This window comes from Bipolaris zeicola, assembly GCF_000523435.1.
Source record: "Bipolaris zeicola 26-R-13 unplaced genomic scaffold scaffold_320, whole genome shotgun sequence".
NCBI lineage: Eukaryota > Fungi > Ascomycota > Dothideomycetes > Pleosporales > Pleosporaceae > Bipolaris > Bipolaris zeicola.
This window is the reverse complement of record NW_006912369.1, coordinates 1-22,605: the sequence shown is the minus strand read 5'-3', so window position 1 is coordinate 22,605 and position 22,605 is coordinate 1. Positions and strand designations below refer to the sequence as shown.

At 47.9% G+C, this 22,605-nt stretch overlaps 9 protein-coding genes across 9 annotated transcripts; 2 read left to right on the top strand and 7 right to left on the bottom strand.

The window, feature by feature from the left end:
* Positions 1-207: 207 nt before the first annotated feature.
* Positions 208-1,960, bottom strand: COCCADRAFT_41438 (uncharacterized protein; the record flags this gene model as incomplete). Its single annotated transcript, XM_007719543.1, has 7 exons — positions 208-220; positions 269-464; positions 517-1,031; positions 1,084-1,403; positions 1,451-1,515; positions 1,566-1,869; positions 1,931-1,960. The coding sequence occupies 7 exons, from the start codon at positions 1,958-1,960 to the stop codon at positions 208-210; spliced, it is 1,443 nt and encodes a 480-aa protein (XP_007717733.1).
* Positions 1,961-2,933: 973 nt separating this feature from the next.
* Positions 2,934-4,477, bottom strand: COCCADRAFT_110377 (uncharacterized protein; the record flags this gene model as incomplete). Its single annotated transcript, XM_007719542.1, has 2 exons — positions 2,934-3,763; positions 3,823-4,477. 2 exons carry the CDS (start codon positions 4,475-4,477, stop codon positions 2,934-2,936), a joined length of 1,485 nt encoding a protein of 494 aa, XP_007717732.1.
* Positions 4,478-5,663: 1,186 nt separating this feature from the next.
* Positions 5,664-6,318, bottom strand: COCCADRAFT_110363 (uncharacterized protein; the record flags this gene model as incomplete). Its single annotated transcript, XM_007719541.1, has 3 exons — positions 5,664-6,004; positions 6,062-6,121; positions 6,177-6,318. 3 exons carry the CDS (start codon positions 6,316-6,318, stop codon positions 5,664-5,666), a joined length of 543 nt encoding a protein of 180 aa, XP_007717731.1.
* A 1,032-nt stretch (positions 6,319-7,350) lies between these two features.
* On the top strand, positions 7,351-9,294 carry COCCADRAFT_110359 (multicopper oxidase; the record flags this gene model as incomplete). The annotated part of the gene is made up of 5 exons (XM_007719540.1): positions 7,351-7,546; positions 7,603-8,054; positions 8,118-8,399; positions 8,454-8,529; positions 8,582-9,294. The coding sequence occupies 5 exons, from the start codon at positions 7,351-7,353 to the stop codon at positions 9,292-9,294; spliced, it is 1,719 nt and encodes a 572-aa protein (XP_007717730.1).
* A 59-nt stretch (positions 9,295-9,353) lies between these two features.
* COCCADRAFT_110369 (uncharacterized protein) lies at positions 9,354-11,041 on the bottom strand (the record flags this gene model as incomplete). The annotated part of the gene is made up of 3 exons (XM_007719539.1): positions 9,354-10,363; positions 10,421-10,750; positions 10,804-11,041. The coding sequence occupies 3 exons, from the start codon at positions 11,039-11,041 to the stop codon at positions 9,354-9,356; spliced, it is 1,578 nt and encodes a 525-aa protein (XP_007717729.1).
* Positions 11,042-12,790: 1,749 nt separating this feature from the next.
* Positions 12,791-14,503, bottom strand: COCCADRAFT_41433 (uncharacterized protein; the record flags this gene model as incomplete). The annotated part of the gene is made up of 4 exons (XM_007719538.1): positions 12,791-13,059; positions 13,115-13,793; positions 13,842-14,351; positions 14,405-14,503. The coding sequence occupies 4 exons, from the start codon at positions 14,501-14,503 to the stop codon at positions 12,791-12,793; spliced, it is 1,557 nt and encodes a 518-aa protein (XP_007717728.1).
* A 492-nt stretch (positions 14,504-14,995) lies between these two features.
* COCCADRAFT_41432 (uncharacterized protein) lies at positions 14,996-17,202 on the bottom strand (the record flags this gene model as incomplete). Its single annotated transcript, XM_007719537.1, has 3 exons — positions 14,996-16,523; positions 16,573-16,864; positions 16,914-17,202. The coding sequence occupies 3 exons, from the start codon at positions 17,200-17,202 to the stop codon at positions 14,996-14,998; spliced, it is 2,109 nt and encodes a 702-aa protein (XP_007717727.1).
* A 1,147-nt stretch (positions 17,203-18,349) lies between these two features.
* On the top strand, positions 18,350-20,195 carry COCCADRAFT_41431 (uncharacterized protein; the record flags this gene model as incomplete). The annotated part of the gene is made up of 7 exons (XM_007719536.1): positions 18,350-18,415; positions 18,482-18,574; positions 18,623-18,692; positions 18,746-19,141; positions 19,198-19,375; positions 19,427-19,540; positions 19,592-20,195. 7 exons carry the CDS (start codon positions 18,350-18,352, stop codon positions 20,193-20,195), a joined length of 1,521 nt encoding a protein of 506 aa, XP_007717726.1.
* Positions 20,196-20,403: 208 nt separating this feature from the next.
* COCCADRAFT_110367 (glycosyltransferase family 2 protein) lies at positions 20,404-22,014 on the bottom strand (the record flags this gene model as incomplete). Its single annotated transcript, XM_007719535.1, has 2 exons — positions 20,404-20,554; positions 20,612-22,014. The coding sequence occupies 2 exons, from the start codon at positions 22,012-22,014 to the stop codon at positions 20,404-20,406; spliced, it is 1,554 nt and encodes a 517-aa protein (XP_007717725.1).
* Positions 22,015-22,605: the final 591 nt, after the last annotated feature.

The window sequence follows — 22,605 nt, the reverse complement described above, 5'->3', positions numbered from 1 at the left end:
CCTTTTGACGTGGACGTCCCAGGGCCTTCTGCCACTTCGTCATTTGTCAAGGAGAGAATCCTTCTTGTTACTTGTAACAAAGAGACCATGGAACCGCTGAAGCGCAACGAACTACACTGATTCACCGACTGCACACCAGCCAACCGCTAGCCCTAAGAAAGTACTCAGTCGACCTGTACATCTCTTCAAGGTCACATGTGTCCTCATCTAAACATCCATACTACTCTTTTTAGCATCTGTAGACTCATTACGATCATACTAAACTTACTTGATGCTTATAGTCTTTGTTTCAACGAAATGCAGAAGTCCCTGCCGTCCACCCTCCCGTCCAATGCCACTCTGCTTGTTGCCGCCAAATGGAGCAGCAATGCTGAAGGACTGAGAAGAGTTGATGTTGACATTGCCAGTGTCAATTTGCTTCGCAATGCGGAGAGCACGGCTCGTCGAAGCAGTATAGATGCATGCTAAGAACGTATTAGTTATGTACATCTTAGGCGTTTGAAATGTAAGACTTACCAGATAGACCAAAAAAAGTGTCGTTAGCCATCCTGATGGCTTCCTCTTCTGTTTTAAAAGTCTTGATAGTAAGGACTGGGCCGAAAATTTCCTCGCGGTAAATGCGAGCATCGTCCTTGGGGTTAAGGAAGATAGTTGGCTCCACATAGTATCCGGTGTTGGAATAGTTGTGGCGCTTTCCGCCAGTGATGAGCTCGGCCTCTTGCTTTCCAATCTCGAAATACTTCATCACGCGTTCATATTGCAAGCTGTCGGCTAGTGGTCCAAAGATCGTCTTTGGGTCCAGAGGCGATCCGGTAGTCTGAGATACTTGTTCAAACCGAGCCTTCAGCTGCTCAATAAAGTTCTGGGCAATACTTTCCTGAACAAAGACCCTGCTTGCTGCTACGCATGCCTGGCCAGTGTTGAAAAGAAAGTTTAGGCTGTGATGTTGGAGAGCGTTGTCCAAGTCCGCATCGTCGAAGATCAGACTCGGAGATTTTCCACCGAGCTCGAGGACAACTCGTTTCATATTGCTGTATCTTGTAAGTTCGCTGTCGGCTTTGAACACCATATACCCTGACATACCTTTTTGCTGCAAGTTCTTGGATTTTTTTCCCGGTATCAAGTGATCCCGTGAACGATAGCTTGTTGATGTCCATGTGAGCTGACAGCATCGCTCCTGTAGAGCCGGCACCAGTGATGATATTGATGACTCCTGGAGGGAAGCCGGCCTCTTTGATTAGATCGCCAAGTTGAAGCACGCCGATTGGAGTCTTTTCCGATCCTTTGTAGACGACTGTGCATCCAACAGCGACAGCTGTAGCAACTTTAGAGCCGAAGAATCCCGGCGCCCCGTTCCAGGCACCAATGCCAGCACACACTCCAATGGGGTCGTACTGGACAACCTTCGAGATTGTCAGCTTATGTTTAGCAATATAAGAATACCGCTCACCCTGTAAAAGCCATCGTGCGCCGGATATTGCTCGCCAAGTAGTTTGTCTGTCCATCCAGCATAGTCTGATTCAAGTATTAAAGTTCTGTAGGTATAATGGAGCTGGTGAACTTACATCTAAAGGCACCAGTGAATATTTTGTAAAGCATCTTAGTGGTAGAGATGGCCTGGCCCATGCACGTGCTTTCCCAAAGAGCTAGCTCATCAGCATGCTGATCGACCAGATCTGCGAACTTTAGCATAACTGTCGATCTTTGCGCCGGTATCCATTTGGACCATTCTCCGTGGAAAGCTGCTCGCGCTGCTGCAACAGCTTTGTCTACATCTTCCTGACCAGCAACTTGGAGCTGATCTGTTACAAGCGACTCATCGTGTGGGCTGTAGACAGCCAACGTTTCCTTGTTTTGAGCATCTACATACTTTAGGTTGTGAGTTAGCAGTCACAGAGAGCTTTTTTCATGCTGAAGTTTGGATCAATACCTCATTGTTGATGAAGAGTTGGGTGCGCATCTTTTCTCTCTTGATGTTGATTTTGTTGCTTCGTAATGTTCAAGTTTGATAACCTTTTGCCTGATTGCTGGTCAGTCAGGAAGAACCTACTTATATAGGTGTTCTGCTGTAGGATTACACGTTATCCACTATAGTCTGCTAATGGTATCGCTATCCCAGCTTGCATACGCCGGACCAAGAAATCGGAGGTACTTGAGACATAGGTATAACGACTGGGCCTTAATGGATGTTAGACTTGGGTGATAAATCCCTCCTTCTACTATGCGATGGAACTATTATGCTCAGCATCCCTGGCTTTTCCTAATTGTTCGGACCATAATATTCGTCCGACGCAACGATACGATTCTAGTAGGTTAGCCCTGGTACCACTAGCACCTCGGATGAGATTTTCGGGCTTGGTCAATGGGCCCGTGGGTTACACTATAGTCGGAAAAAAGAGTCGGACGAAAGGTTTGTCACTAGTCGTGAGCCTATAAGACAGATGCGATTGTTATAGATAGCTATGCAACACTACACTAGGGTGGCTGGAAGTCGTCAAACTGCTGCTCCGTAAAAGGGCTAACATTAGCCGACGGGCAGCACTTTACGCCACACGTCTAATTGCGGAAGCGGCGATCGGTAAAAGAAGAATGGCTAGATTGCCATCATCGAAAGATGCCGACGTGTATGCGTAATCACCTAACACGAAATTTAAGGTCGTTATTATGGCTGCAGAGGAACAATCGAGTATTAAACCCGTCAGCAACTTCACATTTCTGCGGTCGTTCATTCGCACTTGGACCACAGAGTATTCTGAACAATCTTGAGTATATAGTGTCCTCTTTTTGAAAGGCATATATGTAGTTGGGCGAGCTCGAACGCCAGCGTCGTGACAATGTAGCCATTTCTAGGTCTCAGTGCCGGGTGCTTCAAACTGCGTGCACAGCTTACACCGCGACAACACGATAATGACAGACTGCAGGATAGTCCAGGTTCACCGCCCACATGAGCGAAAATTATAAAACTTTCGCTTTCGATCGCCCGCAGCATGGCCTGCTCTTGTAGTTTCATGTCCTGTCCCCGCCTCCCGGTCCAAGAAACCGGCCGTCACTGCCCTATTGCACGTCTTGCTTGTATACCTCTCTACCCTTGCATCAATCGCGTTCTCTACCATCTCCCTCGCCTGCTCAACCAAACGATCAAGTTCATCAGACAACGCAACCAACTTCTCCTGAACGACATTGTCGATCTCGTCACCCAGCTCTTCTAGCGCGTCCTCTTTCCGTTGTTTTATATCCAACTTCTCTTCCGCCACAATTTCGAGGAATTCCTCGTCGGCTGCCAGACGGAGAGAATTTGCATCATACTGCATATCGTTGAAAATGGTACTGAGTTTCTTCTCAGTATGTTTGACGGCACGTTTTGTAAGGAGCGAGCGGAGTTGGTGGATGGATTTGATTGGAGGCGCTACTTTTGGGTGTGTGTTTGGATCGATAGAGGACGATGAGGATGGGGAAACTGAGCGGGAGTGGTCGATGAAGGAGGCGAATATGGCTGGGAAGAGGTTGAGCATTATGCTGCGGACGTTATTCTCTAACGCACATGCGTCATTTACGTCAGTTTTAGGGTTGAGTGGATACGAATTCTCAGCATAAGAGCGAGAATGCGCTGATGCGGCGCACAAAGATGTCATACGTGGTGATTCATCAATCGTAGAGGACAAATTCGCCGGGCTGTTGGGCAGCGATGCCGTAGTAGCTTTCTCTGTTGGCGAACCTGGAGGTATGAACAGGCGCTTCGTTGGCGGTGATGGACTACTGGATACTGCAGGATCATGCATTAGCTAAAAAATGTAGGTCTTGCGATTACCTGGGAACACTCACCCCCTCGGGGCCGCTTGTACGTCGCCTTTGTGTACGGAGGAGGCTCCTCTGTTACCACCACGCTCTCCTCGTCGGGACTGAAGATAGTCCAGTCGACCAGTCGCCGTCCTCTCAGGTTCTTCTCATCAATAGGAAACCCGTGGAATCGTTCTGGCTGGCTGACAATACTCAAGAATGACGCGATACGTTTACGATCCAGCCATTTCAAGTCAAACACGATCTCGATATGTTTGGATTTGGCCAAGCCAACAAGGCACCGAGAGGGGATCTGGCAGCTCGCCTTGGGCACGATGCTGCTGGACGCAGTAGGGCAGATGATTGGGCACGGTTTCTGAAGATGTAGTGACAAAACATGAATCTTAGAAAAGCCATTTCGTGCGACATATGTTTCATCTTCGGGTGAGAGAGCACGCTTTGGAATTTGGCATTTAGTCGTAGTAGGGAGGAGGTTATCAGCATCATAGATTAGATCAAACGGTTGTTTATCCTTGGTGTCGTATACGTGTGTGTTGTGTTGGAGTGAGAAGGTAGCAAAGAGGCGGTCGTTGTCATACTTGACTTGAAAAGTGCATTGCAGGAATGAGGCATCTCCGGATGGAGAAGCGTTGCACGCCAGTGCAGGAATGCCGCCCTTGCGCAGTAGATTATATGTCATACTGTATTTACCGTATCTGGTCTATCTGCCCAGACAGCTCTCCAACACTAAAAAAACTATGCACTTACAACGTTACGCCCTTGCAACAAAACGCGTTGAAGCAAGATGCCCTCCCACCCGAGCTTTTGTACAGAGCAGCCCTGACTCAGCCGATGATTTCCTGACGTGTCTGACGATACACCATGCATAATACACCTGTCTGGCTGCGAACCACCCCTCAGGTTGTTGACAAGCCAACACGTGGGTCGAGACCGAAACGTGCTGTGATTGCCAACGTCCCGAGGCCTTGTGAGATTCGCAAGGATGGTGGCCGGAGTATCAGTCTAGGTTGTGTTGGTGAACGGCGAGGACGAGCGACAAGTGAAAGAATAACCAAGAGAGGATAGGAAGCAGGGCTGGACGGGCCAGCGCGTGAAGCTAAGGTCGAAGCGCGCCGTGATCACCGGCGTCTGAGTGGGAATTGCGAAAGGGTTTCGGTTGAGGTTTGGATCGCAGGTGACATGTAGGTGGAATGGAGAGTGTGCGGCGATGGAGGCGATGTCGGTAGTGATGAGTGGGCGTGGTGGTGGTGGTGGTAGTGGTGGGTGGCTGGAGGATGCCTGGTGGAGCCGCTGCACAATGCGATTATTTCTTGGCACGCGCTAACGAGTCAGCCACCATACCTAGCCCCCTACATACGTACGTTGGCTGACTCAGTCTCATTCACCCCTTGAGGTTTACACGCACTCTGGATTTTCTTTCATAACCACACACTACAACACAGCTATTCTGAGTTCCTATGGCGCTTGGAAACGCAAGGATACAACCGAATTTTACAACTAGTTTAATGTGGATGCGACGTGAACGCGAAAGCTCTGAATGGTTTGGCGGTCATGCAATGCATAGCCAGTCAATCTGATTGTCGCATTGGAGGAGCCACATGCAATGACTCAACACTAAAACCCAACGGCAGAGAACATGTGGTCGATCAGTCATGCACAGTGTCATTCTTGATGCTGAGTAGCTGCCAGTCGGGCTCAAGAGCTATTTGTTAATTAACTTTCTCATATGTTATAGGATTGGGACATAGGTCAAAGTTAAAGCCTTTGTTATATTTAGTACAGTACCAAAGTGAATAAATATCTTTCTTCCAGTAGAGCTGCAGTTTTGGGAGAGCAGTCTATCATATAAACTCCAGTCGTCCTGCCTAGTCCGACAAATTAGAAGGGGCAACAGCGGTCAAAGTAATCGGAATTTGACCCAAGCTCGTATCGTTCCAATATAACGCATACAAATGCCGTCCAACATCAAGCCCAGTCCACAAAGACTCTAACTCGCCATCAGATGTAACAAGTGTCGCCAATGAGCCAAAGAGCCGAAAGCCAGAGGTAATTCTGTTCCCAGATGTTGAGTTGCCATTGATGAAGCCTACACGACGATCGGAGGTTTGGGGTGTTGGAACGGAAAATGTTGTGTTCAGCCATGGTGACTCCACTGATGTAGTTGTGTTCGGTGAAGCGAACCATTCGTTTTTGGAATCAGATGTAACTAGAGATATGTCAACATTGTGTAGATTGCCAATGAGCCTCGGCAATGTGTACTTACATCGCACAATTGTAGGATTGGTAACGTTAAGCTCATCTACATCTACAAGATATGCATACCCTTCGATTGGTCAGATCGTTTCCTGTAATCGATATAATTTGTGTAGGTTGTTTACCGTCCATAAAGACCAAAGGATTTCCACCAAATTGACGACTGTATCCATACAGAGTGAAGTTCTGCGATCCCTGGCGGTTTTTTCCACCCAACACAACACATGGCAGTGTAGAAAGAAGTGCGAGGGACTTGAAAGTCAACATAGTGAACAATTTTTCTCCTGAATTGGTAGTCTAGTGACACGAACTGTTTTCAAGGAGTTGCCACACGATGGGTGTCCTCTTTAACGATCTTGTGTGTTGGATAAGATTTGATTCTATAACTTGAAAAATTAACATCATGCTTGTTTCCTACGCAAGCATGCGTCGTCGTCATCAACTGGGCGCAGTCATTCTCATTTAGACATGGATCACTATCTAGACGGCCTGTGCACCGAGTCAGGGAGATCTGAAGATAGATTGATTATCGTGCAAGGCAAAAGTTTTATATGTGGAAACACTAAGGTATCAGCGGTTGGAACTACTTCGAGGAAATCTATACCGCATTTAGTTCTTAGTGTGGTATCCCTTCCATAAATAATAGTTCCTTGCCTGACTACCCTGTATTTTCCCCTTAGTTAGTGGACCCGCTAACTTGGATCTTGCTTGCTGAAACGAAGCCAGGTTAGTGACCCACATACATGATCAGGCCTATACTCATAGTGGAAAAATACCGGTTGCTCCCGCTACAGTTACATAGGTCTTCGTGGTATACATACTAGGGGTCATTATCGATGCCCGATTCCGCGAGGTAAGGGTGTGGCTCAACATTTTTTTCTGGGAAACAGTTATCTGATGCACTAGACGCGAAACAGGAATCAACAATACAAGCAACAGTATTAGGGGCAATGACTGAAACTATCGAAAGCTTCGACAAGTGCTTGGCACAGGTACCTCGCTCTGACTCGACATCGCAGTGTTTGCTTATGCGTCGCGTTGCTGGCAAAGACTCAACCAGGTGTAGTAGATTTGGTGATGACGAATCTTATCTTCCACCTGAAATAGCATTGGATGATAGCAACGAAGCTCAACACGAAATATGAGCTAGATGCTGAGTTTGTCTTGGCCATAGCTTGGACATCAAGCTTAAAGACCATCTTCATTACCACTTCTCATGTCCATACTTTTTCCATGAGTCTCTGAATCCTTCAGATTATAAAGGTTTTGACTTGAGTTCCTCGTCGCATCATCTACGAAATGCGCTTCCTAAGTGGCTTCAGTACCGGCTGGCTAATCGCCTACGTTTCAGCCCTCAGTGTCCGCAATGACCTGCAAGCGCATCACCGTCGTTCGCATAGTCTCTTTTTAACTGAACGAGCAGCTTGCTCTGGCAATTCTGCTACGTCTCGTTCAACATGGTGCGACTATTCCGTAGATACGGACTATGCAACAAGTAGGCCTCTCATCGACAACGAAGAATGACATAACTCTAATCGCAACGATATCTAGTTGTCCCTGATACAGGAGTAACCCGAGAATATTGGCTCGATTTGACGGAAGTAACGGTTGCACCCGATGGAGTTTCCCGAACAGCCATGGCTGTGAACGGAACCATCCCTGGTCCAACATTGTTTGCCGACTGGGGCGATACGGTAGTTGTACACGTCAACAACAGACTCGAAGACTCCCAGAATGGAACGAGTATCCATTGGCACGGCATCCGGCAAAACGGTACAAACGATCAGGATGGAGTCTCATCTATAACACAATGCCCCACTGCCCCGGGAAGCTCGATGACTTACACATGGCGAGCGATGCAGTACGGGAGCACTTGGTATCACTCGCATTTTGCACTTCAAGCTTGGCAAGGTATCTTCGGCGGGCTCATTATCAACGGACCAGCGACGGCCAATTATGATGAGGATTTGGGGATGCTATTTCTCAACGACTGGGATCATCAGGTGAGCATTCTCAGCTTTTCAGTATTGCTTGGGCCAATGTAGTGTATACTGATGATGATATAGACAGTCGATGAGCTTTACATGTCTGCTCAGAGCAGTGGGCCGCCGACTCTCGACAATGCTTTAATCAACGGCACAAATATCTACGAAGATGGTGGTCATCGTTACAATGTATCTTTCACTGAAGGTTCATCGTACAGGATACGCCTGGTGAATGGTGCTGTTGATACCCATTTCAAGTTCATGATAGATAACCACACAATGACTGTGATTGCATCTGACTTGGTACCTATCCAGCCGTACAACACGACAGTCTTGGATATTGGCATGGGTCAACGTTACGATGTGAGTCAAAGCCCAGTCTACCAAGGTGTGCAGCAAGAAACTGAGTGTCTACAGATTATTGTCACAGCCAATCAGGCATCTACTGCGGAAAACTTTTGGATGCGTGCCATTCCTCAGTCCGCCTGCTCTGGTGAGTATTTTCAGTAAATCGACTGTACTAGTGATCCGCTAATGATTTTTAGATGTCGAAAATGCGAATGACATCCGCGGTATCGTTTATTACGGTTCTTCGCCCTCTATACCCTCTTCATCAGCCTACAACTATACGGACAGCTGTGGCGATGAAACAGACAACCTTATACCTTATGTTGCGAAAACAGTTTCAGAACCAAACAGTAAAAAGGCTGAGATTGCAACTGTTGGCTCTAACTCCGAAGGTCTCTTCCGCTGGTACCTGAACTCTACGTCCATGGTGGCAAGTTGGGCAGATCCGACGTTACTACAGATACTGGACGGAGAGACCTCTTTTACAGAATCAAATGCTGTGATTGAGCTACCCAACGCTGGGGAATGGGTATATGTCATAATTGAGACTGCCCTACCTGTTCCGCATCCTATACACCTTCACGGACACGATTTCTTTGTCTTAGCACAAGGATCCGGTGCCTATTCGTCTGAAGTAGCTCTGCAACTGGAAAATCCTCCAAGAAGAGATACAGCAATGCTCCCTGCCTCTGGGTACCTTGTGCTGGCGTTCGAGATCGATAATCCCGGGGCCTGGCTGATGCATTGCCACATAGGTTGGCACACCTCGGAGGGATTTGCTTTGCAGTTTGTCGAACAATATGACAAAATCGTGAATATAACTCACGCAGATCAAGTGCAGCAAGGTTGCAGTAACTGGGGGGGCTTCCAAAGGAGCGCAAGTATTATTCAAGACGATTCTGGCGTTTAGATCGTTAGGACCACGACCCTCTTTCATGTATAACAGCTATTTCAGTAATAATGGATAGTCTAAGAGACCTTTACTCTTAATCCCTTGGAGTCCTCGGGCATGACAGGGACAACAGTATCACTTGTAATCACCAAGTCAGCAGCGCTCGTCTCAAATAACTGCAACGTCCCAACGTCATCCTTCCCCTTGATCTGATCAGTGCCGTACACCCTGAAGAGCGCTGCCAATGTAAGATAGAGCTCTGCATAAGCAAGATTGATGCCTAGACACGCTCTTCCACCCTTTCCAAACGACACCAGATAACGTTCGAGGCGGGCGTTATCGATCCAGCGCTCGGGCTTGAACGCGTGCGAGTCTGGGAAGACACGTTCATCATGATGAACCAAGTTGCTAGTCATGCTCAGAGGTGTTCCAGGCGGGATTCGCCATTCGCGCTGGTTGTCATTGTCCTGGTAGACGAGTGTCTCATCAGGGCAGATGCGGTGCAAGCGGTGTGAGATGGCGTGGCTTAGGCGCACGCCTTCTTGGACCACGCCAGTAAGGAATGGAAGAGCCTCGAGCGCGATAAGATTGAGTGGTTGTGAGGGATCGGGGATTGCAGCTTCCAACTCAGTCTTGAGCTGACGCAGAATCTCTGGGGTGGCGAGCACAAAGTACGTCGACACGCCCAGCGCCCAGGCAGTAGTGATAGTTCCAGCAGCAACAACCACTTCCCCTTCTTGCCAGAGACGATCTGTAGATTTATCATAATCCGAGAGCTTGCTATTGAGAATCTCGTGAAAGATGGTACGGCGTGTCTTGTCGTAGGTGTGCATCTGATGTGCGTGCTGTATCTCGGCGACTTGACGCTTCACGCTGTTCTGAAGCTGCGAGTACGCGCCCATTGCAGGGCTCAATTTTAGCAGCAGTGATTCAGGCAGCTTCTTCAGCAAATCCATCAACCATGTGAAATGCTTCAGTACATGCCCGGCTTTGCCGCCCTGCAGCATAGCATCCCTGAATGACGGGTCAAAGTCTGGAGCCTCTAGTCGGTGGTCGCTTCTCCCGAAGGCATAGTCCTCAACAATGTCTAGAAAGCAATATTAAAATCAATGTCCTATCTATAGATTCAAGAAGGGTGTCTCACCATTAGTCAGTGCAGCGTAAGCATCATCCAGCTTTAGTGGTGAACCAGATTTGGCAAACTCGCGAAGACGCTCCAGCAGAATTGTCATGTTTCGATCTATCAGCGGCTGCAGTGCTCGTACGCTCTGCTTGGAGAAATACGGCGAAAGAGACGCCCTGCGGACACGATGCTCATCGTGATTGAGTGTGCCGATCAAGCTCTCATCGACACCAAAAGATCTGGTGATCCAATCCCACTTGTCGCGCTTGCGTCCACTGCCAGCATAAATCGTGTCATAGAACTCTGGATCTGCGATGTGTATTTCGTCTGGGTTGATCCGGACGACGGGTCCTCCACGGCAGTTAGTGCAGCTCGCTAGGATTTGGACCAGCGTAGATACATACCATATATCTTGTGAAGCCGGCCGATCTTGAAGGTATATTCCGGTTCAGCGATGACATCGTACCAGAACTCGTACCAATAGGTCCATGCCGCAAGCTTAGGTCCCGGGAAGTGCGCAATCGGACTTAGAAAAAGGCGATACACTGTAACATAGCAGAAGTAAAGGATAGAGCCTATAAGCAGAGACAGCAAGGTCACCGGTAGGTCTATCGTTACAAGCGCAGAGCTCAATATCGCCATTTCGAAAAGTTTCTATGATATTGAATGATGACAACAAGCGAGATGGAAGTGAATGTGTCTGCAATCGAAATATAGGCGCTTGGATAAAATGGCAGCACCGCGAGAGTTGGTGGCGCGTATCCTGCCGCATTGTTTGCGCCCGAGAAGGATTTACTAATTAAACGCATTACATGCAGTAGTATACTGTAAGGCCAGTTGCAGGGATCGGGGAACGAATGGGCCGCTAATGCGGCGGTTGCATGCGCCACCCCGGCAGGTGAAGTACGTTGTAGTAAGCTCGCTAGGCTAACGCTGATGGGAAATTCCATGTCCGGTACATATGTATGCAATCGACCCAAGTAGCATTTGCTTGCGTCAGGTATCCATCTAGCTTCGTCACTCTCACGGCAATTCGTGCTCGAATTTATCCAAACCCCGATGGCTATGGAGCGAGCTGATTTTGTGGGCTTTATGTGGCTCTCGACACCCTTTCTACTCTTGTTAGGCTCTAGCATGCAGCGAGGCCTCCGCTGGATGCTTTTACTTCCCTTTTTGGCTTTATGCCTCCTTCTTGTTTTGTTCATTCCCTACGGGTCTGATACAGCCAAGAACTATACGTTTGGTACAGGTTAGATCACACTATAATCTTAGTTGGTCATAGCTGCTGACAATGCCATTGTGCAGTCTTTTACGTCGGCTTGACGAACTTCAATCTGCTTGTTTTAGAAGATCCATACGTGGAGCATATACGAACTAGGATGAATAGCAATGGAGAGAGAACTTTCCAGAATTTCAGCCTGCTTTCTTCACCCGAGAGGATTCGGTGGTGTCTTAGTAATGCCTATTCAACCCGGGGAATCGGTTGGAATTGGGGCACTGCACGTCTTCCGTCAGCCCCTCCAGCGGGCTTATCCAAGACGTCCTTTTTGAAATTATCGGTGAAAACAATTTTGGAGCAGTATGCCATTCACGATATTGCAGCAGCCCTTCTTCTTTGGTTAACCGAAGGAGGACGAAAGAGTATACTCGACATGGATTTCGCTCTGCGAAGTTTGGCGACCGGTTGCTGGTGGGCATCAACAATTGCGCCCATGGACATTGTCTACCACATTGTGTGTTTGGTCGGTGTCATGTCTGGCCTTTTCTGGAATGTTATCGAAGAGGCTCATCCTCTGAAAGGTCCATGGGTTACATGCTACACTTTGAACAGTTTCTGGAATTGCACATGGCACCAAAACTTCCGCAGAGCACTCCAAATCCCAAGTCGCTTTATTGCCAGGCACATCGTGTGTACTCCGAAAGGCACATTGCTGAGTCGTCAAGTCCAGTCCTACATGGCATTTGCTATTTCTGGCCTATATCACTGGGTAGCTGCAAAGATGGTCCTTCCGTCACAGAGTTTTGCGAAAACCCTGGTCTTCTTCGCATTGATGCCGACTTTCATGTTGCTAGAGGACCTGACTATCTCCTTTGCTCAAAAACAGTTTGGATGGCGGAACAAAAAATGGCGTCTCTTGGGCTACATGTGGACATTTTTCGTTCTGACTTCACTAGGCGCAGGGTTCGTGGATGACTGCGTTAAAAATGGTCTTGTGACCTCTTTTCCGGTGCTTCCATTCTCTCCTACGTATGCTATCTTGAATTTCAGAGTCCTAGGCGAACGATAGCATTTTCCAGGCTATGACACAATATTTCGAAAGATAAACTTTTGCATGCTTCTTCACCTTTCCCATTTTTCGCGGAGGATGCTTTTTGGACACTGATAGCAAATCAACTGATCTTGTGCCCCCCAGGTAACAGATAAGTGAACACTCCTTCAGGGTCATACATCGCCCGTACCCTCTTCAAAAACTCGATGTTATCCTTTCCGTAGCTTTCGATAGGATTTTGGTCTAATGCAGCGTAGTTCATGTACTTGAAAGGGTGATACAGGCCTCTTTCCTTAGCAGCTGAAATAGAATGCTCCAGTACCGCTTTGATACCGTCGATGACCACTTTGTCATCAGATCCATAAGACCATTCCCATCCGAAAGAACAGACTGTTGAGTGACGACTGTCAGCGCCGCCGGAAGACGAATGTTTGGCGATACTTACCAACCAAAGGTGCTTCAGAATCACGGAGACCCATGATATTCCCTCCCCGTTTCGCTTGAGCTCTCAAAAGGTTTTGTGTCAATGGTTGGATTCCGAGCATTGGCGCAAATCGCTGGTCCTTATGCAGACCATTATCTAACGCCTTTTGAACTTGCTCTTCGAAGATCTTTACCATTAGGATTAAGAGTCCTGCATCGGCGGTAAAAGTTGCCGTTGTAAAACGGCTTCGTATGCCAGCAGGCTCTGACTGATTTAGCTCATCCGCGAGGTCCGACAACGAAGTCACTCTGGCTGTGCTAACAATCTTCGCTGTACCATACACCTCCACATCATCCTTGAACTGGGTAAAGATAGAAGGCTCAGACCTTCCTAGAGCATCATACTGCCCTAAAGCCCAGGCAAAGCTTCCTTGCTTATAACCCAAGCCAGCGAACAGTGATACATGTGGATCGGAGGGAGCGTTCTGTGCAAACTTGACAAAACCATGAGTAAGAGCGGATGTTACCGATGGCTGGAATGGCCACACATGTAGTCCTCCCCACATAGGACCCTGCTGGAACATGTCAAGGTCGAAATGAGTGACAACGCCAAAGCTGTTTCCGCCGCCGCGCAGAGCGCGGTAGAGGTCTGAGTTTGACGAGTTGGAAGCAATGACAAGACTACCATTTGCAAGAACCACCTGGATTGACATCAGTTTGCGCTTCATTTGCGGCATCCATGTTACTACCTCGTAATTACGGACATTGTCACAAGCCCAGCCATGCAGACCGGAAAAGTGGCTAAGTCCTCCACCCAACGACAGTCCGCCAACACCAACTCCAGTGAGTCGGCCACCCACGACTGTTTTGTTTGATTTCTCAAGTTGTTTGTAAACGTCGCCCCATTTAGCTCCTGCACCGACTCTGACCATGCCGTCACTCTCGTGCAATTCGACATTCCTTAGCCCTGCCATATTGACAGTGATGCCGCCATTGATGTTGCTTGCACCAGGAATGTCTGAGTGCCCGCCACCACGAACAGCAAATGGGCAATTCGTGCTGCGGGAGACAGATATGACGGTGGCAACGTCTTGAGGAGAGTAGACATGAACAAGACAGACTGGTTGGGCAGATTGCTGTTGCTGTGCCCAAAAGAGCGATGCCACAGAGGATCCATTTGCAACTGCGGGATAATGCGCGTGATCGGACACATGACCACCACCCAACTCAACAGAAAGTGTTCCGGAAAGAAGAATACACTACTTGTGTTAGAAACTGGCTCTATTAGGCCGAACACTTATCTTAAACACACTGCATCGTGGCAAGACCCGTAATCTGCTGTCATGGCTTCGCTGATGCCAATGGAAGCATGTATGGCGTGTAGCCAAGATAGGGTTGATAGTCGCCGCATTTCCGTATAACCAATAATGAAGAACAAGGAATTTGAGTCACCAAGTCGGGCACCAGTGCTGGGAATAAGATATCCTGGATACCAAACATGTAAGGCCACCCAACTGCTGGTTAGAATAAAACGATTGTAGAACTATGCAGAGCTAAGAGACGTCCCTAGACTACAGCGGGACTGTTGTTGCGAGATGACATAAGTTGCGAAGGACTCCCTGCACCGGTTCCCAAGATACCCGCTTCGACGGGCTAGGCGTTGGAAGATGCACGCACTGTGCTTATACATGCATACGATAGTAAGGGTTTATCACCGATGTATATGGTATCCATCATCAAGAAGATGTTTCATTGGTCTAGGTTTCTAATCATGATTGAAAAGAGAGATGATAACGTAGGATTCGTTCCCAATTCGTATGACCCATTATTAGCGCGCTTGGGCGAAACGGCCCGCAGGGGGTCAGACGGGTGTGGCTAGCCGTATTGCAAGCCCCCCGGACGATCATTTGCTAGGGCTTACCTCGCTAATCCTTCCAATTCCTTTGACACTGAGCTTTGCGAGGCACAAGCGCAGCATTGGGTTCGTCTCACCCGTTTGTTGCTCCAGCCGGTTAATCTCGAATTCCAAGTCGCGTTCCATATCCGTCAAGCAAGCAATCGTCTTATCGAACGCTCCACTCTTTTTCAGGCAGGCAGTCAGATACTGCTTACTCTCCCCCGACAAGGGACATGCGTTGGCGGTCGCAACCGTAGGCCGTTGTCGGAATATGCCAAGAAAATGGCCACGGTATTCCGGATAATTTTCCAAACAGTAGACGACTGGGTACGAGAATTTGCCTTCGTCGAGATCTTCGCAATACCCTTTCTGCGCCGTGTAATCTTGGAAGTTCATGTAGTCGTCGCGAATCTGGAAAAATCGGCCGAACAATAGTGTCAGTCTGTGGAAATCCACCTGCGGTGTCACCTCGCTCTCTACCTGCATGATCCGAAGCAACATGCGAAACATACCACCAGTCTTGTGGTCGATCATATTGACGTACTCGGCTTCACTTGGACATGCGAGGTTGTGTTTCCAGTACAGATCCCAGCTCTGGCCTAAATACAGGCCCTCGAGTTCTTCAAGGACTGCAACCAAGGCATTTGGGCTTAGCTTCTGCGCGACTTCCTGCACAGCGCGTACGAACATAAAGTTTGCGGTGTTGATTGATTGGGACTGCCCAAATAAGATATGTGTCGCTGGATAGCCTCTTCGTAGTGGTGAGTTATCCTCTAGGTCGTCAAGGATGAGTGAAGCATTGTGCAACGTGTTGATGACAGACATGATCGATTCTAGCCGTTCAGACGGCACGTGAAGCCATGCGTTGAGAGCTTCGATGAGCGCACTCCGGACGCCTTTTGAAGGCATATTGGAAACGTACTTTGAAGGTGCCTCCAGTGCAAGTGCCGACGGCTTGTAAAACGGGTAGCTTGATACCTCTGAGAGTGAAGACTCATCATCACTAGGCTGAGAGCCAAAGAAGCTCGAGTCTTTTCTCTTCTTGAAGGGTGCTTCCTGCATACTGATCGCTGCGCCATGCGAAGTTTTTCTTTTGGCACCGTTATGACTTTGGGGAGTCATATCCTTCCACGCATTCTGTCTGGGGCAAGCCGAGCACCAGTAATGATTTCCCGAGACAGCTAGCCCAGCGCAGTCAATCCAACGTCTCAACTTCAATGATATGTCAGGATGCTTCCTGCAAAGATCATCACGACGCTGACAGAAATTGCGCTCAGCGGCGATGATCATGCGTTTGACCTCCTCTTTTGCATGGTCGATTGAGAGTCCCTTCGTCCTGATAAACAGGTCAACAGCACTGACTATTCTCTTCGATTGACCGGATTGGAGTTCTCTATACTCACGTTCCCAGCTGAAGTAATCATTTGCTAGGAGAAGTCCTTCAGTCGCTGCGTCAATAATTGGCTGTACGAGCGCTTCTTCTGCTTCCGATATGGACACTCCGAGGCTGAACTGGAGCATTGGCCAGAAGACTCTGTCAAATATTAGCCAAGGTTTTACAACAGCACGACTGAGTCACTTACAGCATTCCGCCATTATCGCTTCGATATTTCAAATATTCTTCCATAGTTCGCGCTTCCTTGTCGCTGTTCCTCTCGCTAATAGCGAGCCACACGTCGCGGAACGCCGCGAGCATCTTCAAGCCCAATTCTCGGTCAAGGTTAATACACTCAAGCATACACTGGGAAACAAGCTTCTTGGTTTTCATCGCCCTTGAACCTGGCGCAGCGCTGCTGATATCACTAGGATCTAGAGCAGCGCAGAGTTCACCATGCTCGGTTTGCGCGTCTTCAATGCTCAAGCCTTCACCACCGTCTAGATACACGTTAGAATTGCCGAGATAACCTGGAGTACATCCAAATACCATCATGAATCAAACCCAAGTCGGACAGATAGGCCAAGACCCCCAACCGTTCTGGGATCGCTTCGGGATAGATCAAGGACGACCAGTTTCCCACCGGTGAGAATGAGAAATGAGTAGACTGTTCGCGGCCATCTCTCATCTCTCTGGCCCAGTCTTGTACAAAACGGCGACTTGCTGCATCCGCTAAGTCATCTCGAGGATGGATACGGATAGGGAGTGTTGTGAAGCATCCAGTCTTTTGAGACTCCTCGGAGCAAATCAGTTTGGACTGATATGAAAGCTGCTCCATTTTGCGATTATCTTTCAAAAAAGATGGCTAAAAGATTAGACGTGGAGATAGTGGTTGGCTGTACGAAGCATCGAACGAAAGCATTTGTACGTAGTCCGCTTGGGATGAAAACATGTGATCATCTATTCAATTTTCTCTAATTTGTCAACTCATCCTCTGTCTAGCGCTGCACTCAGCCTGGGCACAGCACCCATCACATTGGGAGAAGTGTTTTTTGTAACGTTAATTGTTGGGACTTTGTGAACGGCTTATTCGTGCGCTCTTGGTGCCAACCAACGAGCGTTCCTATCCGCAGTGCATGTGTCTGTATCTACTGATTCAGCCCCATAGTCTGGTGCATCGCGGGTGCATGTTGGACTGCTTTAGCACGAAATCTTACTAGTCTTACTTCAAGAAGCGCTTACTGTATGTTATGTATGTGAGTGGGCCGTGTTTTTCCGCCAACAATATAACCCGCTGTCCGAAATCCTTTGGGAGGATCTTTTTTAGTGGAGCAACTGGTAGAATCCTTCACTTGTCGCTTACATGGCAGCTATCTAACGCGTGCTGTTTAGTGGAGTGGACGTATCCTGCATACGATACCAAGCAGTTCGAGGCAGCCAGTATATGACTTTAATTTCTCATCTGAGGTTTCTTATCACTGGAGCAATACATCCGTATATGGGCGGTATTGTTATTGCGGATGCACAGAAGTAGGGCATTAGCTACGTTAGTGTACAAGGGCGCGCATGCAGAGCGGCGGAGCAAGGGTCCGATTTCCCATCCGCTCCCCCACGCGTTGGCGCCCATGAATCCTACGCTACTGTCGAGCAGCCGTTTTTCTGGAAGGAGCGAGCTGCTTTAGCGTCGCTGTCCGGATGATAGGCAACGGTGATTATTGACCCTCCGGCAGGAGGATCATGCATGCGTCTGCGCCACCAACTCGCGTCTCGAATGATAACGCGCACTTTAACTTAGTGAGGCTCCATGATCCGAAACTAGAAGACAGCGAACCGAGCAAACCTTGGCCGGGGCCCGCCTTGGCATGTAAGTAGGGCACTCGGTCAGCTATGCAGGATGCAATCCAATTAATCATTTATCCCATGGAACGACAAACGATTCCTCAACACCAGAGCCGAGCTCCAGTCCGAGGATTACGATAGTCACTATGGCAGTAATTTCTCTCTTACAGGAATTGAGCGTAGGCCAGCAGATTGGTGCAGCAGCAGCCATTGTAGGTTCTTGCACTCCCATCATTCAGATCGCTCGAGACGTATTGCTAACAATCTGATTCTTGTAGTCTATCTTCATTTTGACATCAACTGTAGTCTATGGGTGCTACCTACACCCACTTTCCCACGTTCCAGGTCCCTTCCTGGCCAAGTTCTCTCCGGTGGGTTTCTTATGATCACATAGTTTGCAAAAATCCTGAGTAAGAAAGATATGGGGTATGAGAGCTTTGTATCGTATGAAATTCAATTCGGAACTTCAGGCTCTTCATGAGAAATATGGCAAGATCCCTTGAGGCGGTCATTGCTCAGATTGCTAGGCTAATCTTAAGTAGGACCTGTTGTACGAGTGGCACCAAACGAAGTATCTTTTGCGACCCTCGAAGCAGAAACAGCGATATATGCAAATCAAGAAGATGGACGTTTTTCCAAAGCTGGAACGTTCTTGACTCTTTTCTCTGACCTCGTCTTGAACGCTCCTACTCTAATCACGATTCCGGATCCAGCGCTTCATAAGAGACTTCACAGAGTCATTCAGCAGGCTTTCACACCTCAAGCACTGGCAAGCCAGGAGCCAATCCAGAAGCTGCACATCGAGAAGTCTATCCCTGATTTCGACGAAACTGCTGAGAAAGGTTACAGTATAGATCTTGCAGACAAATTAGAAACAATGTTCTGGGAGATAATTGGCGACCTTGCTTTTGGGGAGCCGTTGATGGCTGGAAAACGCCGTAAGTAGTACGCAAAGGAGTCTAATGGAGCAATCGTAGACTGACCTTTTCCAAAGCAACATACGAAACACTGAAGCAGTTAGGTAAAGGATCGATGCCTATGGTGGAAGCCTTAAGCTTCATGCTCGTCATGCCCGGCGTAGCCCCGGCACTGGAGATGGCTAGAAGTCTCCTTTCAGCGATGCCAATGTCCTCCCAGCTTTCAAAGCTTGTGCCATCCAAAAAGCTACGCGAGTAAGTGAACTCAATGGGAATCTATATGCTAACATGCTGACATCTTTCTAGTTGCATTGAGAGGAAAGATGGTAGGGAGGACTTCCTTTCGGCCATCATGGGTAGCGAAAAGCAAGGCTTGACGCTAGACGCGGATGCATTCTTTAGCAACGCAATGGGTTTGACGTCTGTCGCATCTTGCCCACTCATAACAGATGCTTTACTGATAGCCCCAAGACTCGCAGGGTACCAAACTACCGCTACTACATTAGCTTCCACATTCTATCACGTCCTGCGCTACCCAGACGCTTACAAAACTCTTTGCATCGAGATACGTTCTGTATTCAGCAATGAAGCCGATATCACAGGTGAAAGACTTGCACGTCTGCCATTTCTTAATGCCTGCATCCGCGAGACCTTGCGCTTGCTCCCGCCCGCAAACGGTAAAACAGCGCAACGCACCGCCCCTTCGTGTACTATAACAGACACATACATACCAGCAGGCACCATTGTTTCGGCTGACTTGTACACGATCCAAAGATCGCCAAAGTATTTCGTTAACCCAGCTCGCTTCCACCCAGAAAGATGGTTAGAGGACGCGGACAAGAACGGGTTCAATGGAGATAACAAGTCTGCCAGCCGTCCATTCTTGATTGGAAGCCGAGCGTGCATTGGTAGACATATGGCTCAACAGAGCATACGGCTCATCATGGCAACATTGCTATGGAGATATGACTTCGAGCTGCTAGATCGGGACGGATTCATCTGGGAACGCGACGCTGGCAGTAGTCTCATCTATACTGATTACAAACTTCCCGTACATGTAAAAAAGTTTCAATAGGAGAAAAGAAAGACGACGAATATCTCATGTCGAAATAGTTGAAACTTACATTGAAATGGAATGGAGTAACACTGTGCGCAGCCATGATATCTCAAGATGCAAGAAATCCGTAGGTGTGGCTCCGATTAGTTAGACATGTTATAGGCTGCCCAAAGGATCTAATTGCTATCATCACTACTCTACAGAACGCTACACTCGATTCCTTGCTTTATCTTGTAAGCCATTTTTGACTTCTGATAGTTAGCAATGCGATTATAGATGACCAGCTAATGAAACTCGCGTGAAAAAGAATAGCGAGCCATCCATACTGTAACCGCCAAGAAAGCCGTGCTTTTCGACTAAATATCGAAAGCCTATCTCTTTCGATGAACTGAAGGGCCATGTTGATGTCATCTTTCTGGAGCAGAGTTTGGTACTGTTTTGCTGTGTTCGCCCTGTTCAAGCTCCCTATTCCTTTCTCCTCTTCTTCTTCGGCAGCTTTCTCTTGGTCTTTTCGATCGTCGCTACAATCAGCGAAAAAGAGAAGAGAACGAAAGCATGACAGTAATAGTGTGATGAGACACCCTATCACAATTGCATCAGGGCGAGAGACGGCCATGTACATCTGAGCGTACAAGACTAAAGGGAACAAACAGTTGCCCACAGCAGTTGAGATGAGATTAGTGAGCAAAAATAGGCACCCTATGCTCGTCCTTGACGGAGCGTCTGACATTGGATTATGTCGAGGACGCTCTGCCTCCTCATATATGTCAACATAAAAGTGACTTTTAGTGTTGACTTTAATATCGTTGAGAAGTTGAGTACCCAGCTGTCTGAGGACGGCCGGCCAGGTTATCTTAGAGAAGCTTGACAACAAGTACACGTACGAACTTCGTTCCCAACGCGTGTACATCAGGAACGCTCGAGTAGCGTCTTCTGGCGCAATGGTGTGGACAACAGCATTACTCTGGTACACTGTTCTCCAGCCAGCATATAGTAATCCGAGAGTTATCTCAATATCCTCTCCATGCTTGATTGGTGTGCCCATGAACTTGGTTTCGCGAAGGCTTGCGAGGAATGGTTTGATTGCTACTGTGCGATATGCTGAAAGCGCACCAGGAAGGATTGTGACAGCGCCACATGCTTTTGATTGTGCTGCTCGAGGAATGTTTCCACTCGTCTCGAACAGCATATCGAGCAATCGGGGAATGGTCTTTTGGCCCACGTTTAGGACACTCAGATGGCCTGCCACACCTCCAACTCGACTATCAAGCACTAACGGTGCTATCAATCGAGATATTGAGTTGCGTTCCAATACACTGTCTGAATCCAGGGAGATGATGATATCACCAGATGCTAGAGAAAAGCCGGAGTGTATGGCGAATCGCTTGCCAAGATTTTTCTCATGTCGAATGGTTCGATAGGAAACTGCAGTGCTGGCATATGCATTTGCGGCAGCGGTAATGTGGTTCCATGTGTCGTCTGTAGAGCCATCATCTACTACAACAACCTCTAATCGATCTTTAGGATAAGATGACTGGAGGACGGAATGCAACGAGTGACGAATGAAATACGACTCGTTGTATACAGGTATCACGACAGTGACGTTTGGGAACGTACTCTCATCGGTCGGTGCAGGGACAGGCTCGTATGCAACCCACCACAAGATTGTCCAGATGTAGTCGACGACAGTTATAGCAAACACAGCGATGCATACTCGTCGAATCGGGTCTGGGAAGATGTCCCATGGATTTCCGTAGTTGGTGAATATGTGCATGCAGAGCCATGTCAACAATGAGCCAAGTGCACTCAAGAGACTGTACGCATGTCGGGAACGCATACTGGAAGATTGAGAATATCAGAGAAGAGGGGATAGACTGAAGGATGAAAGTAGTAGAGAAGTTGGGTTATCATCAGGAACAAAGAAGCAGGAAACACATTGTCTGGCGAAATGTTACACTGAGTTCATGTCATGTGGACAAGAATCGGCCCTATGGCCTAGTTACATGATAATACTCCATCATAATCTTTCTATATTCGTGTCTAGAAACATCCTCAATATGCCGATTGATTGACCAGGTCTAGAGTAAATTAAATCAACCGATATTCTATACGCCACAAGATGTTTTCGTATACTTACCCACTGTGGATCAATAGGAAGGATGGGACTATGACTAGCGTCTAAGCTGCATAGCCTACTTTGTGACAGGGAACAATACGAGTACCCTCCATTCAATCAAACCTTGACAAGTTCTAGATCCTGTAGTTAAGGACAGATGCACAACACTACGACCAAACGCGGTTCTTTGCGACCAGGAATTGAGAATATCGATTTCGCCTATTTTGGGCTATAGTTCAGTCCTTGATGTTTGTATTTCTGTCGATAGATAGAAGTTAACGTGGTTCACAAGCGAATCGGTTGCCCAAGCGA